This window comes from Parus major, chromosome 8 (genome assembly GCF_001522545.3).
Source record: "Parus major isolate Abel chromosome 8, Parus_major1.1, whole genome shotgun sequence".
Lineage (NCBI taxonomy): Eukaryota > Metazoa > Chordata > Aves > Passeriformes > Paridae > Parus > Parus major.
Genome location: NC_031777.1, coordinates 24,608,886 through 24,630,451, shown reverse-complemented (window position 1 = coordinate 24,630,451; position 21,566 = coordinate 24,608,886). Strand labels below are relative to the sequence as shown.

Below are 21,566 nucleotides of genomic sequence, written 5' to 3'. Positions count from 1 at the left end.
AATCCTGGAACTGAATTGATAAACAGAATTAAGAATGTCTTTTTCCTGCTTCTTTTCCAGCCCAGAGCAGCAGATCAGCTGAATTTTGCTGCTTGTGCTGGTATTGAGCAATGTGTTCCTAGAGAACAGTCCTATTGACTGCAGTGGGGCTTGCTGAGGAGGGAATTGTTTCAAATAACCTTATAAATGCACATTAGAGCCCAATGGTATATTTCCAACACAAAAATATATATCTAACCTCAAATTATATTTGAAATTGTAAACCTAGATTTTCAGTGCTGCTTTTTAGAAGGTGTAATTTAGCATGTGAGCTAAAATGTGGCCCTGTCTTACAAGACCTGATGAGATGGATTTTGGATTGGATCAGGAAAATGTAAAGTCTTATTTTTGTAGTGTATAAGTGCAATGGACAGTCTAAACCCTGTCTCTAAAAATCCTGGCATACTTCAAAGGAAAAATGCCATTTTAGCAACTTAAAAGCATTTAGTGGGTTTTCCATAGCCACTGTGGTTGCCTGCTGAATAATGCCATAGGGGACGATGGAGCTCTGACTATATTTAAAAATACTATTCCATGAAATTCACTAGGAACAAGCTGAAGCAAAAATCTCATTTGTGTCTTTGGAAGGAGGTGATAGTGGCTGTAAATGGTGAAGGGAAAGGGTTGAGGTGGTTTTTGAATCACAGAGAAGATGAAGGCTGGACCATCTGTGGTGAGAGAGGGATGCTTAGAGCAGCAGCCAGAGGGCCCAGGCAGAAATCTGGGGACTCTTTAATATTACAGGGACTTGAACAAGAGCAGCAATTGGAAAGAAATTCTAACAGGTGGGGATTTAAAGACGTGCAGAGACATCATTAGAAAAGTGAAAAAAAAGAAAACCAGAAACAATTAAAAGGATGTTAGGACACATAATTGGAATATTCAGATAAGAGGAAACAAAAGGTCAATTTGAGTGAACAATAAAAGTCTCTATTGTCTTCTTTTTGGTGTATTCTTATGTATGTAGCTTACTGCTACATATTTTATTTTATGACTACAATTTAGCTTTTTAACATAATTCTGAACTACCTTTAAAAATGATTCTGAAGTGTTGTAAGGCCTGTTATACTTGTATATTTTAACCAACGGAGATAGAAGTTTTAAAAACATTTCTCACTGTTGTTGATGGACAGTTGATTAGCCATTCATTAAAACAACAACCTGTTTCATCTGTTCCTGGCAGGGAACCTTGGCCGTGTGGACCACGTCACAGAGTTTGAGTATGACCTCTTCATTAGGCCAGACACCTGCAACCCACGCTTCCGAGTCTGGTTCAACTTCACTGTGGAAAACGTGAAGGAATCACAGGTAAGTGGTAATAAATTGAACTGGTATGATAGCTTCAAAAATTGCTTACTCCAGAATATGTTTCCTTTAACAAAAAAATGACACCCAGGGTTTGCAACTAAAAAATTCTTTAAAATGTATATTTGTTCTTTGAATTTTTATGAATAAAAGCACGTATCAGCAGGAGTGGGTATGACCATGCTTTCCAGCGATCCAAGACAAGAGGTAATTGCAAAGACAGTATAATTTTTGCCAAATAACAGAACTGGTATTAATAATGGCTGCCATATATTAGTGCTTTTGAATTCCAATCAAATATGTGTGTTCCTATACAAAAAAAAAGTCCATCATAGCTGTTCAAATATTATCACTCAAGCCTTCATTTAATACATGTAGAACAATGGGGTAGCTTTGCAAACAGGCATTTCCCTAGTGACTTGTAGCACAGGAGTTGCTTGCCAACGTGTCCCTTGTGAAAGAGGAGGTTTAAATGTGAAGCAAATTGATAGGCAACTGTTTCACTTACTTTTAAATAATGTTTTTTGCAGTAAAGATGCCCCTTGAGAAAGAAACTTCCTTGCTCTATTTTTTCACTTGTATGCTTTTAAAAGTTATATACTAACTTTCACATTGAAAAGTAAAAAAGAAAAAGAAAAATATTTCATTTCGCTTTTCAAATGTGCCTTGAATTTTGTTCTGGTGACCTGCCTTAGCTTATCAGAATCAGTCTGTCATTTTTACTTAATGGAAATAAAACATATTTAGTGAGAGAAAAAAACTGCAGAAGCTTAATATTTGTATTCCTATGGGACTAATATCTTAATATCCAGCACTGTAACATTCCTGTTACAACTGGAAATCATGAAATTGTTTATCTATTGTCCTGGTGCCTGGTACTTTATCAGACAGACCCTTTCCCCTGCTGTGCCTTACTCAACTATGATCAAATTATATAGTCATGAGATGAATGGGAATCTGTCTCAAGGAGGCAAAGAGATCGGGTAGAAAGATACAATATATATCTAGTGCTTACAGGATATTTGTTTTCATGGTTGTCTACATGAAAGAGAATGGTTCCACTATTAAGTTTGACTTGTGAGGTCTGTTTTTATAATGTGTTCTCCTATAATCTTTTTCTCATCTCTCCAATTTCCGTTAAGATGAGACCTGCCTGGACGTAATCTGGTCTGGAACCCTTTTTAGCTCTTTGTACTACAGGCCATGGGCAGCATTAGTCATTGCAGCTCAGCTACATTAAATGAAAGTTAGAAGTTGCTACGTCAAACACACTGTGTAATGTAATCTGTTTTCTGCATTTTGATTATTTAATGTTTCACTAGAAAACAGTAATGAGGAAGCACAAATTATTCAGTATTGCTTCAAAATGTTGCACTAACACAAATATAGAGGACCTTTGATCACCTTTGGGTATGTGTAGAAGTAGATATTTTAATAGCTCTCTATAAATCATTACCTGGATAATACTGTATTTATTTTTGATGCATCATGGAAGTAATGTGTGAAGAAGGCACATCTATACATTTATCTCTATTAGGTCTGGTTTCAGCCATTTGGATAAGGACTCACAAAGAGTAACTACTTTTGCTTGTATATTATCTATTAGTGACGTATTTTTTGTTATTAATCTACTTATGAATGAAAAGAAAGACCAATTAGAAATTCCAGCCAATCTTACCATCCATGTATTATTGTTCTATAAGAAAACAGGTTCTTTGCATTTAATTTTTTATGTCATGGAGCTTCCATTTCCTATGTCTCAAAACTGTTTTATAAACTCCTCTCACTTATAGTGTTGCTTGATTTTTAGCCTAAAGCTTTCCTTTATTTAATCCCACAATTCCCAGTTGCAATTCTGCTTAGTAATAACTCCTCTTGGTACAAATAAATCCTCATCATCCCTGACTAACATTTATATTTCTGTAAATTACAACATTCCTCATCATTTGTGTCCCAACCTAGCCATCATGCTTGGTTCTTTCAGCCCTGTATCCAATAGACCACTTTACCTTTTAAGTATTTTTCCGCTTTGGGGCCTTTGGACTTTCATCATAAGTGAATCTTTCGGTCCTTTGGTAATTAGCCCGGTTTCCCAAGGAAGCAGGGCATATATGATCACACTGTCTACTTGCTAGCCTGGATTTGTGTATGGCTGCTGATCCCTCTCCTCTCTTTTCTCCTTCAATAGCTTCTAAAGTCTTGGCCAGTTTCAGCACCACTGGAGAGGAATTCCTGTAAGTTTCGGGAAAACAGGCTGCCAGATGGGCAAGAGACCCATTAGTGTTCCCACTGGCAGACAGGCTATAGTATGAGATCATTTCTTATTAAACATCAGAGAACCCACAGAGGAGATGAATAGGTGGAAGTACTCATTGGAATTTGCATTTTTAAGATACCAGAGAATCCAACCATGAAATCCAAATCCATAGCATTTAGTAATTTTGCTTCTTGCAGAACTTCTTGTTTTTTATTATTATTCTTCCTCTTCCAGTTCCTTCAATATTTTCTTTATAGTGCGGAACTAAAATTTAATGGATAATTCTGAGTATGCTAATCCAAATTTACAGAGAAGGGGTTCAACTCCCTTTGCTGTTACTGCCTCACTATAGACAGCTGGAAATTGCAGCAGCCTTTTGTTGCTGTATCACTATGGAAACTCAGGCCTAATTTGTTTTTCCCTATCATACAGAAGTCTTGTTCAGAGTGATTGCTTCCTTGCTCCTATTACATATGTGTGAGGTTACTGTTGTGCTTCATAGGTTATACACCTAAGCTCTGTACCATGCCACTGACAGCCCTAATATTTCCAGAATTATTTAAAAAAATTATCATAAACTTGGTTTATTTGATGTTCGCTTCCCAATGTTGAAGTAGAACCTACAGATGTTTTTTAAATTTGTAAGTCGGTAAATTAATTTCTTCCTCCTTATGATTTGGACTTCCACATCAGACATTTTATGTTAGTTTTATTTTATACTTTCTTTAACAAGGAAAAAGGATTTAAAAAAATAGCTAATTCTACCATCATGTAAGATACCTGCAAGATGTAAAATCTGGTCTGTTGGTCTCCTTATATGGCTTCTGACATGCAAGTCAGTTGTCTGAAAAATGATTCTTTTCTGTTATTTGTTTGGTGAATTCAATTAACACCAATATTGGAAAGGAAAAAAATAAACTGATATGTTATATGTAAGGAAAACACATAGATTTTTACAAATTATACATATCCATGAAAGGGAGAGTGAAGGAAATAGGATTTGCTGGGGAACACATGGTCCCATGGGCAAAGCCTCCAATTTCTCTAATTATATATGTGTCACAGGCTGCTCTCTATTCCTGATAATGCTCTTTACTGGGCAGGGTTTGCTTCCTATTCACTTCAGCCATGGCCCTTAAAACACCATCTACGATTTTGCTAAATTTCTTCTCTGAGCAGCCGGAAATTGGATGAACAAATTTCATCTCCCAATTGCATTTCAAGTATTTTAAATACACAGTGCTTCAGGTGCAAGATTACCTCTGAGCTAGAATGGCTTTAATGCTATTACTAGCAACAGTGATTCATTTGGGCTTTTTGGAAAAAAAAGAGAAATGTGTGTACGTGTGATAAATTATAAAAAATCTGCTGGTATACTAATATTGGAGGATTTTACAGGTGAAAAGAATGATTATTATTTTTGAGGGCCATAATCAGAAATTCTTCTCAAGTGCTTGACGCTCACAGTTCCAAATACTGTAACCATAGTGGAAAAAAATTTGTCCTGGAAAATTTCCTTTTGAGAAGAGATAAGAGTTACACACAATAAAATGATAAAAAGATTGAAAATATTTGAGGATTTTTGATTTAACACACAGCAGCCATATTATAGCACTAAGTAATGCACATCTAGGCCTCATGACAAATTCTGTGTGTGTGTGTGTACCATGAGCAGCTCTGCTGTCTGATGAATCATGTTGAGAACTGGTATTTTCACTGAGATTAAAAAAAGAATTTCCAACAGAAGGGGTTTCCTAATAGTGCCAAATTTTGTTCTGTAAGTGTTGATAAACACATTTGGAGTTCTTCATCACAAAGGTGCTGACAAAATATACCAAGAAGGATAGAGGAGAAGAATGGATATTTGGCAGCTAGGACTTGATCATTACTTACAGTTAATAAATCAATCCAGATTGAGGTTGAAATCAAAGAACCAAATGTTATTTACTTCAAAGACATTCTCTCTGTTACTTCAGTTGCTATTGCACTGAAATTAGAATTTTGACTCATTTTTGGGTTTTTTATGTGTGAGTATGGATCAGGAAAAAGGATAGCCTGTTCTTCAGAAGTTTAAACAGGATGCCCAGGTAAGACAGAGATTGTCATAGCTGAACATTATTATGAATGCATGGAACTGTCATTGTAGAATTTTCTGGTTTTTTTTGTCCTATGCTGTTTTGTAAAATATAAAAGGCTGTAAGATCTCTGTTGTCTTTAATTGATTAGATATTCAGGAAATATTAGTTATTGACAGTGGATTTTATAATATGTTCAGGCCCCTTTTTACTGTGCTAAAACAACTCCATGATCCTTAGCAGACAACTGCTTCTTTATGTTATTACAGCTGTGCTTGTTTAAAGATATGAGTGATACGTGTGTAGGGAGAGATAATGTCTCTCTTTATACCAACTGACATGTTTTGGAGAAGCTGGGGGGAAAAAAAGAAAAGCAGGCATAATTTGAGGTACTCAACCTTTTTTTCTGACCTAAGAACTCATTCTGTGCAGTTAATTCCTGCAGAAGCTGCATCCAAAGTAAGATGGAGTGAATATGACATCAAAAGCAGGCTAAAGTTGGAAACAGGTTACATTTTTACTTTCTTCTTCTTAAGCAGGCATTCTTTGCTCTGTCATTTGGGGATTTAAGTTACTGGTATCAAGATGCTTTCTAATGTCCTACACTCTTTCCAGATTCTCATTTGAGAAGACAGATATTTTCTTTACTGTGCATTAAAGGCTATATTGCATTTACCTAGCTTTGGAAAATGTATATGTAAAAGGTCATGTTTTTATGAAAAGAGTACAAATCTGAAATTTTGAAGTGAATACATTTGAAATGAATGAATGAAGCACTTTTTGCAACAATTCCTAACCAACTTTAAATGCATAGTTTCTCTAGTGTGTTTCACTGCGTATATCTTCTTAATAAATTAAGTATATATCTCTCATTTATTAATAATTTACATTAGTAATTTCTTAATCCTCTTCTGGTCAGCTCCTGTAATCTCTCTAAATACCTGTTTATAATGAATTACAAGAGGAATCACTAGATTATTTGAATTTTCCCCATTAAGGAAGCCCTCATTACCCATCTTTATATCTCTTTTGTGAATTTTAAGCCCACTAGAAAGAGACGTCCAGCTCTTCCTGTATTTTGCTATTTTAGTCACCGTTTACACAGGTAGACAAAAACAGATCTTTTTCATGTCCCAGTTTTGTTTTGTCATATGAATTTATTTTTTTTTTCCTTGCTTCTGATACTTCTCTTGGAAACCGTCTCTATTTGAGAGGTTAAATGGGTATCAGTAACCCAGCTGACACTACCAGCTCACATTCCCATTTTGACTTCAAGCTGTAACTGTGTGTAGCATCACTGCTATAACTTTCCATTTGCTGCTTACTGTAGTGTTAGTATTGATTTAGTTAGAGCAGTATCAAATTTTTATTTGTTTCATATGTGAGTGAAGTTTTCCTTTTATCTATCAAATTGTGGATTTCAGTTCTTGTGGCTGAACTTGGTCAATATTTAAACTTTGACATGCATCTAACACTGCTGGGTGTATCAGTCATTATCATTTATCATTATCATGTCATATCATACCATGATTTATTTTCCCTTGGAGGTAAGCAAGTACTGTATAAAGGTAGAAGTTACAATAATTTTTTTAATTATTCTAAGATTAAAAAGGAGACAAAGTGTCTTGAAACATTTTCATCAGGAAAAATCAAGTAAAAGAAATTAATCTGAATTAGAGAATGGTTTCAGTGAAAATTCTTTGGTGTTCACTAGCAAATATGACAACAGCTGAGCAAAATCAGGGTTATGTGTTTGCATCCTTTGGGATTCCTTTTGGAATTCAGAAGCAGCAGAAGTGTGAACTTTAAGTTGTTTTTTGTTTAATCCGATGGCATCCCTGTGTATGACAGTGTTACACTGCATATCCTGCACTGGCCAGGTTCCTTAAAGCAGTGTTTGTGTGCATATGTATATTTTATATCTAAACATGTGTATAAGTGTATGTCTAGCTGCCTAGAAAACATGAGAGGCTGAGGTGAGTGAATTTGGATAATATCTAGTAACAGCTTTACTACAGGATAAGCAGATTATTTCTTTGAGTAGCACATGCCCTTCAACTTGAAAAAAAAAATGGGAAAAGAAGGATGGAGGTAGAATCAGGATGCAAATTTTGTAAGACCTTGTGGTACCATAGTACCTGGTAATATGAGTCTGTTACTTTTTGTTAGGTATGGGCTTGAATTATTTGAAGTTTGTATTAAAAAACAAAATGGATTATTTCAAGGGAGCGTTTGTATTTTTAAAAGTAGTTTTACTGATCCCTGTGTTGGAAAGTGGTACAATTTTATCATAAGTCAGAAGTGCATAGGGTTAGATGATACCTATAGCAGTTGAGGTAATCATTTACTTACTGAGGAAACCATTTGAAATGATAATTAAATAAGAAACAAAGTGATGACATTTAAAATAGATTGCATGTGCGTCTCAACATTTAAAAAAAGAAAAATCAATTGAACATACTGCAGTTTTGAAGAAAAATAATGTTACCATTTTGGAAACTTGTGCCTATATTGGTCATGTATAAAATTAGATTTATAAATGATGATTCTTCCAAGTTGGAATCCTTTCAAGTACGTATAATTTTATTTTGGATCAATAATTCAGTTGTGCTTGGAATAGATTGAGGGTGCATGTGAAACTTTGGTAAGTGCAATACAGTGTGCATCTCCATGAAATTATCCAAAGCTGTCATGACAGGTATCATCCTTTGAAAGCTAATGAATGCAGGTAGGTTGGTAAACACCTGAAAAAGTCAGCAGTACCAGAACATCTGTCCTGGTGAAATATTCACCCTTGGCAAGGTAGTGTTAAATTAATAAACTTTTTCTGTTCCAGGTGTCTGTAAGAACATTTCAGGTGCCAGTGTTCAGTAATTATTGCACACATACTGTACTCTTCAGATTTAACACTGCCTTTTACCTGCAGGAAACTAAGGGCCAGGTGTGTTTAATTTCCTATGGTGGTGGCACCTGTCACTCAAATTGTCAGAAATACATTATAGATGTCATCAACAAAATCAGCACTGTGATGATCTTGATGTCAGTGATGTGACATACTTACTTTTATTTTCAATTTAAAATCTTTTTGATTTCTGATTAAATACTCCTTTTTTTAGTTCCAGAGTGGATTGTCTTCCATGCAAATTTGGTTTAATTTTCCTTTTATGACTGGAAAGTCTTTATATCAGAATTTGGAAGCATACGTTGAAGAAGTGAAGCTGAAATGTTTTGAACATTCCTGTCTTTAGATTTTTAAATCTTTTTAATTCAGAGTAATTTTTAATTTTTTAAAAAAATTCATAATAATCTGTGTCCCATTGATTTCTGAGGGAGCAAAGTTCCTACAATGCTAAATGCTTCAGAAAAATTCCATCCTGTTCTCAATTAAATATTTTGTTCCTTTGCTATACTGCTTATAAATATGTGCTTAGTTTATAAAACTGAAGCTATAACACATTAAGATATGCACTTTCAATTTTTTTAGGGAGAAGATAAAATTAAAATGCCATGATTTGTAGCTACTTGTCTTTTTGTTTGTTTGTTTGTTTTTACTGTTAATTGAAACTGGAAGACTGTATAGGTTACCCGAGATACTACATTATATATAGTTAAATTGTTGTTTCTTCCAGCAACAAGATCTAAATCTTTAATTTATCTATTGAAAAGGCTGTGAAATACCTGTAAAATGACTGTGCAAGTTTTTTGCTTTGAGAAATTAAGGAAAATTAACACTGGATTTATAAACTGACTCTGAACATAGAGCTGCTGTATTTTATATACAAAATGCAGAATAATCAGCTGAGTTATTCTGATGATTGAGCACAGTTCCCCCAGTTTAGGATCTGACCTGTACACCCTGGATAGGGAACATCTGCTGTTACACCACAGATCAGGATGGCTCTGGTGATTTTTTTTGTGATTTGAGAAGCTCCATGGAAGTTTCTAATTTTCATAGTAGCACTACCATGATGAACTGTGGCTCATTACTGTAAACTGATGGCAGCTGTTAATACTATTACAGGCAGAGACTTTTTATTTAAGGGAAACATTAGCCAGTAACTGGTAGATTTCTGACACAGTATTACATGAGGCTTCCTGTTAGGAAGGAGAGCAAAGAGAAATGGATTTGAACCCATTAGTATCAGAATTACGTGTCAAAAAGCTGGAGCAGAGTTCAATTTATTTCTGCAATAAAGTGTAAGCTAGAGATTGACTTGACAATTATTTTACCTTACATTGCTCTGGTTGTTCTGAGATGACTATTCCAACATCAAATCATCTTGTTTGGACATCTTTTACAGAATAACATGATAGTCTAAATATGCATTATGTTATGTAGGAACTAAAACTCGGCAGGTTTTTTCAAGTAGAAATGAGTTTTTTATTACTCCTTTTACTAGAGGATGTATATACAGTGGAACACATTCAGCATAGATTTAAAACAACTGCATGTATTTCTGCTAAATCTAGTGCATGTTGCTGAATGGCGTTTACATTGTAATAGAAAGGATAATCTTTCTGAAGCTTTTAGTAGCTTGGTATAAGGAATACAAATAATCTGCCCCAAAATATTTGTTTTCTCTAAGCCAGTCACTGAGCAGAGTTGTGGTTTCTGTTTAATAGGCTTTTTTTTCCCCTAATAGTTTTCCAAAATAAGAGACAGCAAGTTGGACAACCACTTCCTTATTATAATTTTCAACTTTGAGAAGAGTATTGTTACCAAAATTTTTGCCCACTTAATATACATACTGTCCTACTGAACACCAAAGTCCATGAATTCAGAGTCTTAACATTGAACATTGTAACAAGCTTTTATTTGAATGACAATTTTTCCTGTCTTGAACTGATGGTCCTCTACAGAACATTTATTTAGTTTTCTAATTATGTAGCATAATTTTTGAAGGGTGCTGTGTTCATTGTCCCTCTGAAAATTCTCATGAAGCTTCACAGAAGATGTTTATTAAAACTTTAACAAAAGTAACATATTACACCAGTGTGCAGATTCTCCTGGCAGGTTTTCCTTTCCCTTTGCATGGTTTCATGCAGGACCTTATCACACTCAGGGTGATGCAGGGAAGCAGAATTGCAGCTTTGCAGCTCATTGTGTGTTCATGTTCTGATCTTCTGTGAACTCTGTGGGCAAAACTAATCCCAAAATCAGAGCACTACAGAGTGTTGTGGGGTCCATGGCAGGGCATTTCCTGGCCCTGCAAATTCGACAGTGATGCTGAGTACCTCCAGTGTTAGGTTTAGAATCTCCTCAATAGCCAGATTAAACTGAATATCCTTCCTGGCAGGCATGTGGAATGGCAATTCCATGGCTTTGGAATATCCAGGATGAAAATACAATAGCTGTTCCTTGTGGGTTGTCTCTTCCCAATGGCTGCGAAGGATTTCTCTGAACCAGAGGTTAATATAGTTACCTACCTAGGTCAATTGTTTTTTTTTACATGGAGTTATATATATTTATTTTATTGATTTAAAGCCTGTTCATTATAAAAATTAGCCTATAAAAAGAGATAGCATGTATGCAGGGAGATAATTTCTTTTTTTTTTTTTTTTTTTCCCAGGAATTTCTCATGCATAGATACAAATGAATTTTCTAAATGTAAATGTTTGGCTAGATTATTCTTCAGAGACACATATTGATTTCTGTTGTCACCCTTCAGTGAGATTTAGTGTAGGTTACTGGGAAATCCTTTCCAAGCACATACTGAAGAAAATGTAAAATATGATTTCCTTGACAGTTAGTGAAAAGAGACAGAATAGACGTTAACAAATTAACTGTGTTTATCTCATCTTCACCAGTTTAAGAGTCTTTCAGCTTCTAAAAAATCAGCTCATTTGATGCTTGTAGAATATGGGTCCATATTGCACTGGGTGAGCTCGAAAGCACGTTTTGAAATTCATAGCTGAGCAAAAGGGAAGCTTTGCATTTCCTGATTTTCCTTTGCAGATCTAAATGTGGAGTTGTGGCTCTCTCACCAGAGTGGGAAGTTCTGTAGAATTTTGCAGTTTAGGCTATTCTGTAATGCAAGTAGTATGAGTCTCATGGAAAACTGTGTGTGATGGCCAAGCTTAATCCTAAAATGTGTTTCATTCAGCTTTCTAATAAACCTGAAATTCATAAATTTCTGTGTGTTATAGTGGGTTTGATAATTATGGATTATAATAATTTTACACTTCAGTGCTTAAACCTAAATATTGTTCTACAAATACTTTTCCTTTTTTATTTTCCTTTTTTCTTTGTTATTTAGAGAGTAAAAAATGCCTTCAGTAACACTAGAGTGCAACCTATGAAGAATTTTTTTTATAGCAATATAATTTTATATCTATCTAAACAAGTTATTTTAAAACTTAGATATTTTTATGTCTTACAAGGACTGTTAGATATAAGTATTGAACAGCTTGTTATGGTTCAGTCATGATAAATATAAAGTTCACCTAAACGTTCATAAAAATATTATTTCAACAACTACAAAATCTGATAAATTTTTGCTTTCTTAACATTGTGATATTGTTAACCTCCATTAATTTTCTTTGTGAATCGGTTAAAAACTATTAGTGTCATGTCAATTATAAGGTAGAGTCAATAAAGGTTGGTTTTCAAAATACATTTTAATATATAGAAGATGAGACTACAGTGTTGCAGTAAATGACTGTATTTTAATAAGATTTAAATCATAATTTCTGTGCACTCCTTTGCTTGTTTTGTAGATAATAATAAATGTACAGTTTTGGATGGAAAACTCAGCTTCTGTTGTTTCAAGGGAACAGTGACGCTTGGGTTTGTATATGATTAGTAGTTAAGCTACAAATATTAAAATTATACAATAATGTAGTTGTATTTTCTCAAAACATTTGGGAGCATTTTGAATTCAGAGGTTTTTTTATGATCTCTCTCTGATGTACTTCAAGGAAGAAAAGCAGAAAGAATTTTGGAAAAAAATTAATCTTTGTGGTAAAACTGGCTTTATAAAAAGACAAACAAGCAGAGGCATTTTAACATAATTTTCTCCTGACTTAAACAATCTTAATTTTATCACTTTGCCAAACTGTGTTCCTTTGCATGAAGTATGTGCAGGAGATACTTCTGAATTTGCATTTTCATTAGATTTAGCATTCAGCACCTAATGCCATAAATTTGTTTTTGAAACTCTTTAATTCCCCTGAGTGTTCCAACATATTGAATGCTATTTGCTTTGTATTATGTTGGCAGCAAATCTGCAGTGAAAATGCTGTCAATATATATTCATAGCTAACATTGTTAACTAAAAGCAATATTGTTTTTCTATTGTAAGCTGTCACAAATGTTTGGCACCCTGTTGTGTAAGCCAAAAAAATGTCAAAAGAAAGAAAAGAATATTTTTGAAGAAAAGTGCAGTGATAGTGTCAAGTTTTCTGTATTAAAATACATTCCTTGTATAGACCTTTACAATTTATGAAACTGTGTTTTGTAGTAATGTAAAGTTAGAATATTGTGAGAAGATGCAGGCTGTTACAGATATTATGTTAAATGAGAGGAGCACAGTAAATGATACAACCATATTACTTTGTGTGTAATGCAGTGCTTATCAGGCTGTAAAATGTATTCTACTAAACCCAAAGATTATTTTATTAATAGATGTGCTATATATATATGGAAAATGAATTAAAAATACTTTACATTTTTCCCTGGTTTTGAAGATGAAGTGTATAATTAACAAGAGAAAATGCAAAGTTTTGAACATTCTCCTAGGGAGTATCCTTATCTTTGTGTAAGAAACAGTTTGTTTATTTAAATTGTGTATTCCTTTTGCCAATCATTCATTCATTCTTTTCTAATGAAACTTATATTTTTTTGTATCTGCATGCTGTTATAGGAATATAGAGTATTTTAGAGAACTTCTGTGGGGAGAAATGAAAAAAAGAAAAATTCCTTCTCCCATGCAAATAACCATGTTAATGCTAATACATAATAAACACCCATAAGATAAAATAAGACAAGTGGCATCTTTTGTGCTACTCTTTCAAGTGTTTTAACCCAGAGAACTTGTAAGCCAAGCCATGTGAATAGAAAATTCTGGGTGAGGTACTTGAAGCACAGCCAAGTTCCCTGGCCACAGGCTGGTTTACTCTGGAACCAACAGAGTTCTGCTGGTGGCAATGGAGAGCACTGAGAAAAATCAGTGTTTTATGGCTCCCACTGAAGTACCAGAGCTTCACAAATACAGATTTCCAGTACTCTCATCCCTTCAAGGTGACATTTTTTCTATATTCACCTAGGTGAAAATATTAATCCATGTGTAGGGAAGTACTGGCAGCCCCAGAAATGTTGTCATTTCTGACACTTTGTGTCATTCTCTAGAAAACTTTTCTTACTGAATCATAATGTGTTGAATTTGGGAAACTTTTTTGGTAAACCTTTAATAGATTTGGACATTGATCGATGTACCAATGTTAAAAAAAACCCCAAACCCTGAATAATCTGATCTGCTATTCAAGAACATTTTGTTTGAACACTCTTTTCCATACAGCAATGTATTGGTGACACATATTAACATGAATCTTCTTCTATGGTACTGGATGCCAATAATCAGTCCTTTTTTCCCTTGCAGCTGATTTCACCCCTCTATTTCAAAATAACCTCTGGTTTCTGCACTGATATTTGCTCTGCTACGGGAATACTGGTGCCACAAGTGGTTTCACAAGGTCCCTGTTATGGACTCACTATTTCCAAACATTTTCTAAGAAGTGCAAAATAACCCGAGTTTCTATTGACTTTAGTGACATTTCAGTACTATTAACACCTTGGAAAATTGGCCTTTATATTCCTTGGCACCAATCTCTGTAAATTCTCTCATGTGCTTTCAAGTAAAATTGCATAAACCTTCAGAGCTGTCTCCCACTACTGCCCAAATTATTTTTTTCCTGCTTTTTACCATTTTTCCTAATTTTGATAAAGAAAAAAAAAACCAAAAAAGTGAAATACATTTGATGTATGGAATTTCTCTGGGTCTTTGACTGGCATTATATAACAAGGTCAGGGATGTTTATTTATGTTCTAGGTGAATGCCAAGCACATTCAAGTCCAAGAGAGAACATGTCTTGCCCTCTGTTCATTCATTTCTAGATTATTCCAAGAACTTGCACATTTTTGAGTCTTACGTGTATGTGGAGAGACAATATACTTGGAAAATTACATTCACAGGTGAATAATATTTTTAAACACAATAAAAAACTTTACCAGTTTCTTAAATGGCTCACTAGATAGGGATTTTTGTTACAGAACAGGAGACAGTACTGCATCCTGCAGACAATTGACAAAATGGACTAGCAGTTTTCATCCTTAATTTGATTCTTTTTCCTCAGTGGCAGAGAGATGCACAGCCTTTCTTACATTGTTTATCTTATTTTGGCATAACAGATTTAATCATGACTATATCCATTTTCCACAAAGTGTCTTGTGTCTTGAATCATAGAATGTTTAAATCTTTTACAGGGGTGGGATAACTGTGCAGCTCATCCTACTGGAAAGCTTTGGATTTCTGTGCATTGTGGAAGAACGTACCTTTCCCGAATTTTTTAGAAATGTTTATGAAGCTTTAGAAAGTGCTGAGTTGTCTATCTGGCACTTAGATTTCTATCACTTCTTGTTATTGTTAGGGTTCTGTTTTATTGCTTTATTATATATTGTACAGGGGGTCTTCGCCACTTTACGTTCTTACTGTTGGTTTGTTCAGCACAAATTTGATGCTGCAGGAGGAATGAAGATGTGCAAACCCAGGTTGTTAATCATGCTCAAATCTTTTCCATGTGTGTGTCTTGAAACACTTCTTTTCCTTCTATTACCCTTATATGAAATAAAACTGCATTTTTCTTTTTTATGCTTGAGAGTTTTGACTTGATAAAAATGAAGGCTGTTGCTTTCTCCCCTTTGCAGAAGTGATGTCACAAAAAGGAGCAGGACAGGACTTTTTCCCAACTTTTTCTCTTAGCCTGTGTTATTCTCATCCCTGCTGTGGAATTTAGGTGGAGGACTTCTCCAAGATGTGTTACCTGCTTTTTCTTCTAGCAGAGTGACTCAGAATTCTCTTGAGGGTAGCTATTGCAACAACAGTGGAGCACAAAGACAGAGAAATTAATGAAGTAAATAGGAAAGACAGTAAATATAGACCAGACTATCCTCATTTACTGTTAGAAATAAGAGAGGAACAGTATTAAGGTACATAGATGAGACAAACCAGCACTTATCCATGGTGAAATCTATAAAATGTCTTCGATTGCTCAAGGGATCTTTAGATATAGCATTATTTTCTCTATCTTATGGATGATTTGACCACCTTCACTATGAATTTTTCATGATTTTCCTGACCCAGCAGCTCTTGCCTGTGGAGAGAGTAATACAGTATTGATTTGGGTGTTAGGTTTCTGCCTTTTTTGCCATAACAGGATTTTTGTAGCCTAGAAACCTCAATCCCTGATTACTCATTAGAGACTTGAACAACTTTTCTTAGATCTGGAATGTAAAAGAAGAATCACTTGGTTACTTTCGTCATAGGTAGCCTTTGTAGTGGAATTTCAGCTCATCTTGGTAATGAGTGTTGTTATTAAGCTTTCCTGATTGAATGGGCTCTACTAGGCCTTCAGATTGCAAAAATAATGTTGTCTGTTAACAATTAGTGTGTTTGCAGCAGAATTACACTGGTGAATGTGTTTATTTAGCAGCATACTGCAAACCAGTGGAATAAGTAGGGGTCTGTCCTCCTGCGTTCATCCTGGCATTGATGTCTTGGTGACTTATTTTCTGTGCCTCTTGGGCATATTAGAAAATGGAAAAGAGGCCATGATGTTGCTATTTCTCATTTAAACTGTTGTGGTTTTTTTTTTTTTTTTAAATAAAAAATCCATATCTTACATCCTCTGAAAACTTACTCTCAGCATTGCCATGGAAACAAGATTTTTAAAAGGGACTTAACTGAAATTTAGCAGCAGTTTTTATTTCTTTGTGATTCATACTTCATAAAAATGTAAATGTCACACTAATACATGTTTTACCTTAATATTTTATACTACCATTTTGTCTTAATTGGTCTAATGTTTTTCCTAATTAAATTTTGAGCTTTGAATGATTTTAAAACTGTATTGTGGACCTATCAAGCTTTAAATTTTGACTATGTGACACACAATTTAAGACACTGTCATAGAGGAAAATCAGTCATTTCAACCTGTAGTCACAGGCACAACAAAAGATTTAAAAGATTTAAAAAGCCTTTTGTCCTGACTGGAAATTTCTTGGCCTCAATAATCTTCATTTCTAGTGAAGTACTACAGCAAATAGCTTTTAATCATTTATATTCTTTTGTTTTTCACTTTATTCCCTCTAACTGTGTAAAGTTGTTTAGAGGATAAATTACTGCTGTGCTAAATAAAGCTTTTATTATAGTTCCCTTAAGAGGAGTGTTTTGTTTATGCAAAGCTACAGTGTGCACATTGGTTTACATACATACTTGCATCAACATGTGTAAATAAACTACATTAATTTAACATTTTATTTGTGTATAAACATGCAGCAGTTGATAATGTTAATTCAAACACGAAAGGATATCTGGCATTCTCTTCTGAGTGCCTCTTTGGTCAGGCCTCACAGAACACACAACATTTTGCCTTTTAAAAATGAAAGTTAATATGATTAGAGCAGGCATCCTGGTGATCAAGACTGAAATCATAGAACTATGGAATCGCTTAGGTTGGAAAAGACCTTTAAGATCATCAGTCCAACCAGTAATGCAGCACTGCCAAGCCCACCACTAAATCATGTCCCTGAGCACCACATCTACACCTCTCTTAATTATCTCCAGGGATGGCAACTCTACCACTTCCCTGGGTAGCCAGTTCCAGGGCTTGGCAACCCTTTCAGGGAAGAATTTTCTTTCTAATAAGCAATCTGAACCTCCCCTGGTGCAATCAGAATGTTCTATCACTTGCTTTGGGGAGAAGAGACTGATCCCCACCTGGCTACAACCTCTGTCCCTGGAGCTGTGGACAGTGATAAGGTCTCCCCTGAGCCTCCTTTTCTCCAGGCTGAGCCCCCCCAGCTCCCTCAGCTGCTCCTCTCCAGACTTGTGCTCCAGACCCTGCCCCAGCTCCGTGTCCCTTCCCTGGGCTCGCTGCAGCCCCCAGTGTCACCCCTGGCATGAGGGGCCCAGAGCTGGACACAGCACTCGAGGTGTGGCCTCAGCAGTGCAGGCACAGACGGGCCCTCACTGCCCTGCTCCTGCTGCCACAAGCCAGGTGCCATCGGCCTTCCTGCCCACCTGGCCACAGCTGCCTCCTGTTCAGCTGCTCTCACCAGCACCCCAAGGGCGTTTTCCCCTGGGCACTTTCCAGCTGTTCCCCCCTCAGCCTGTATCACTGCCGGGTGTTCTGATCCAAGGGCAGGATCTGGCTCTTGGTCTCATTGAACCTCACAGAGTTGGCCTCATCCCAAAGATCCAGCCTGTCCAGATCTCTCTGCAGAGCCTTCCTCCCTCCAGCAGATAACTCCTCCCTGACTTGGTGTCACCTGTGAACTGACTGAGGGTGCACCCAATCCTCTTGCCCAGATCATCAGTGAAGAGATAGAGCAGAACCAACCCCGGCATTGACCCTTGAGGGAAACCACTTGTGGACTGGATGCAAACCCATTCACCACCACCCTCTGGGCTTTTAACTGAGACATCCAGTTAAAGCCAGTGTGTTTTTCACAATTCTCTCATCTACAAAGCCACTGTACCTCGTGACATTAGAAAGAAAAGAAAACAGTGTGTACCATATACACTACTGGCCTCACTTAGAAATTGTTATTACTCACAGGTCAAACAGTGTGGATCATAGATCCCTCAGTGCTGAGCTGTAAATGAACTCCTTTTATTGCCTTTTTGTAAAAGTTTTCAGCAGGTAAACCAAACAGAAGGAGATTCATGTGAAGTTATACTTTATTGTAGGGAAAAAAAGTGTAGTCACAGAGAAGATACAGAAACATAGGAAGGCTTCTTTCTTGGTGATTTTATTTTTTTTTTTTAAATTAAAAGTCTATTGTCAAATAATTTTGTACCCTTTACCCTAAGAATTGCTTTGTACATGCTGAAGATTTATTGATGTATATATTGTCCACAATCAGAACAAGTACCCTGTTCTGATTAAAGGCATCATGGATGCACGTTGAATGATGAAAAGAGTCTGAAACTGTATTTGAAGCTCAATTGTATACAAATTTTAACTGAGATTAAGCAATACAAAGTATTTATGATTAAGTTTTGGGTAAGAATTAAGTTACCTCATGAGGCAGTGGTTGAATGTATTTGGCCACACAGTAAAATCAGTAGAAAATTATTTTAGATATAGTTGAAGTGCTTAGAACAAGTAAAAAATAAGTATTTTTATCACTAATCTTATCAATTATTTAAATACATTAACCTATTAAATGAATGTATCATCACTGCCTATGCTACAAATGCATTTAAAATCCTGGAAACATGTTGGTCAGGTTCCCAGGGCTGCCCACTCAGATTTAGCTGTGTATAAAAGATTTCTTTTGTAAACATAGCAAGTCCTGCAGTTTGAGCAGTGTGTTTGCCCATTTTTGCATGCTCAGCTTCCGTGCAGCCTTCTGAAGAATAATGCTTGACATTCTGGATAGGTGGTACTTAACAGGAGAAAAGACAAAACTCTTCAAAATACCATAATATTGAGGGGCATGCAGACACACAAATGTACTTACATTGAAAATGTAGAAACAGCAGTGGAGTGTCAAATGAATGCATTTGAAAAGTAATTACATCTGACTTTTATACTGAAACAAACAAACACAATTGTTCAACAATGTCTTTCTCCACAGACTTGGTTGCCACTGTATTAATAATCCCACCTAATTGACACTATCTCTATTTATGTTATGTGTATTGTACTATTTGCAATCTTCACTTTTCCCTATTTTAAGTAACTGTTGTATCTGCCTCTCTCTGAAGATGAGCAATATCTTTTTCAAGTTAATGAGATTCCTATTTTACTTAAACAAGATGCATATTCACTATCTTTCTGTTGTTTTAAAATATAATTGCTATGAATGTGTTCAACAGTTTGACTTGGTTTCTTCAAATTGAGTGAATTAATTAAAAATTGGTGTTTGCCCATAAAAGAGTGAATGAGCACACTCAGTGCTTGATGTCAGAAATCAGACTGTAAATGAACATAATTATGTTTCACCTTCCTATTTAGTCATTTGTGTGGGCATAAGCATTTAGTTGTTTGCAATATTATTTCTTAAACAGTTTCATTTACACTTTGTTTTTTTAAGAAGAGAGGGAGGGTAAAAGAAAAGTTAATGACTAGATAATGATTTCTTTCTGAAAGGCTGAGCATCACTTCTAATATTCAATTTGCAGAACATCAGGGTAGAAAATACTTCTCTGATGGTTTTTTGCTAAGTGTGTATTATTTAGAAAGAAATTCTCACCACAGAACGTGAGAGATCATTTTGGCTCCAGGTGCCAGGGTGTTATTCCTACACACATTTGTGCTATGGTGTAAGCAACATGATATGCAGAGGTGTTCTCTATCCATATTTTACAATATACTGCTTTAAAGCAACAGACACTGATGGTGGCTGCCATTTTGTTTAAAAGAATCCACATTATAGAGTCAAAACAGCATGGCTTTTTTCCTTAAATTTACATACCCAACACAATAGTATTTTTATATTTTGACTGCTTACTGAATGGAAAATGAAATGCAGTTCAACCAGCACATTGCTTGTTATAATTTTTGTTTTTGTGGGGTTGTTTTTCTTGTCCCTAGAGAGACCCAGCATTATATTCAAGATTTGGATAAGCTTATTTAACAGTAAGCAGTTGCTTTGTCTCCATTAAGGACTCCATGACCCAACAGTGCAATCAAATAGGGGAATAATTTGGCATTTCTATACAGAAATATTGTCTTGTTACTGAATCAAAAAACCCCTGTGATTATTGTGTATTTTTTGATATGCATCAAATAAAAAAGTCCAAAATGTGAAGAAGGATATTACATCAGCTCCTTCTAAGCTGAAACAAATTAAAAAGGATGATGAGCAAAAAAAATGCGTGACTGAAGATTTCGATTTTAAAAGGCTAAAACTGGAGAAAGGAGGGAATGTAGGACATAATGAGAACTTCGTGGTCAGTGGTTGAATATCCCTCTGTCATCCTGTTCACTGCATGAAATATACAGAAATAATACAATGCTGGACAGGAAGAGTTTCTATTGTGGACAGTTGAAGTCCCTGCTATTATAAATTCCTAAATTTGGCCAGCTAAATCTTCTCTTTAAAATGAAGTATTCCTTTAGCTAACCTGTTTGAGATATTAGTCCTCTGAAAGTTTGAGGCCCTCTAATTTCTTAATTAAATGTACTAATAACCACTTAATACTCATTTGTTCTTTCAGCAGTATTATTCTTAAGACTAACCATCAATTCTGCCTCCCAGCTGTTCATTCCTGTTACAATTTATGGAGAACAGTCTAATCCATTTCCATCTGAAAGTGAGGGATGTTTTTGTGACAAAGTCACAGGAGTTTGCCAGTTCAAGTTCATGTGCCTGCATTTACTGGCTCACATAAAATACCCAGTGCAAAGTTTCACTTTCTTTTAGAGCACTGGAATTCTAACTTGAGGTTGAAATAACAGTGTCAGGACTACACAAAGAATTCTCTGTGCCAAACATGCTCTTTGATCAATACATTAATTCTCTACTTCCATTAATATCAACTGTAATCTCAAAATCATAAGATATAAATAAGAAAGTAATGAGCATAAACTGTGACCTTATTTTCCTTGGATAGCCCCTGAGTAGTAAAGCACTGGAAGAAATAGATCTGTAAGGCTGGTTACCA

The 21,566-nt window shown here is 35.4% G+C and overlaps 1 protein-coding gene across 5 annotated transcripts in view; it reads left to right on the top strand.

Moving 5' to 3' along the window:
* The window catches only part of LOC107208051 (BEN domain-containing protein 5), an 880,445-nt gene that overhangs the window by 45,311 nt on the left and 813,568 nt on the right, over positions 1-21,566 (top strand). For all 5 annotated transcript variants that reach the window (XM_015635922.3, XM_015635926.3, XM_015635921.3 and 2 more), the window contains exon 3: positions 1,223-1,347. In XM_015635922.3, the coding sequence (XP_015491408.1) occupies positions 1,223-1,347 (125 nt within the window). The remainder of the gene's footprint in view (positions 1-1,222; positions 1,348-21,566) is intronic.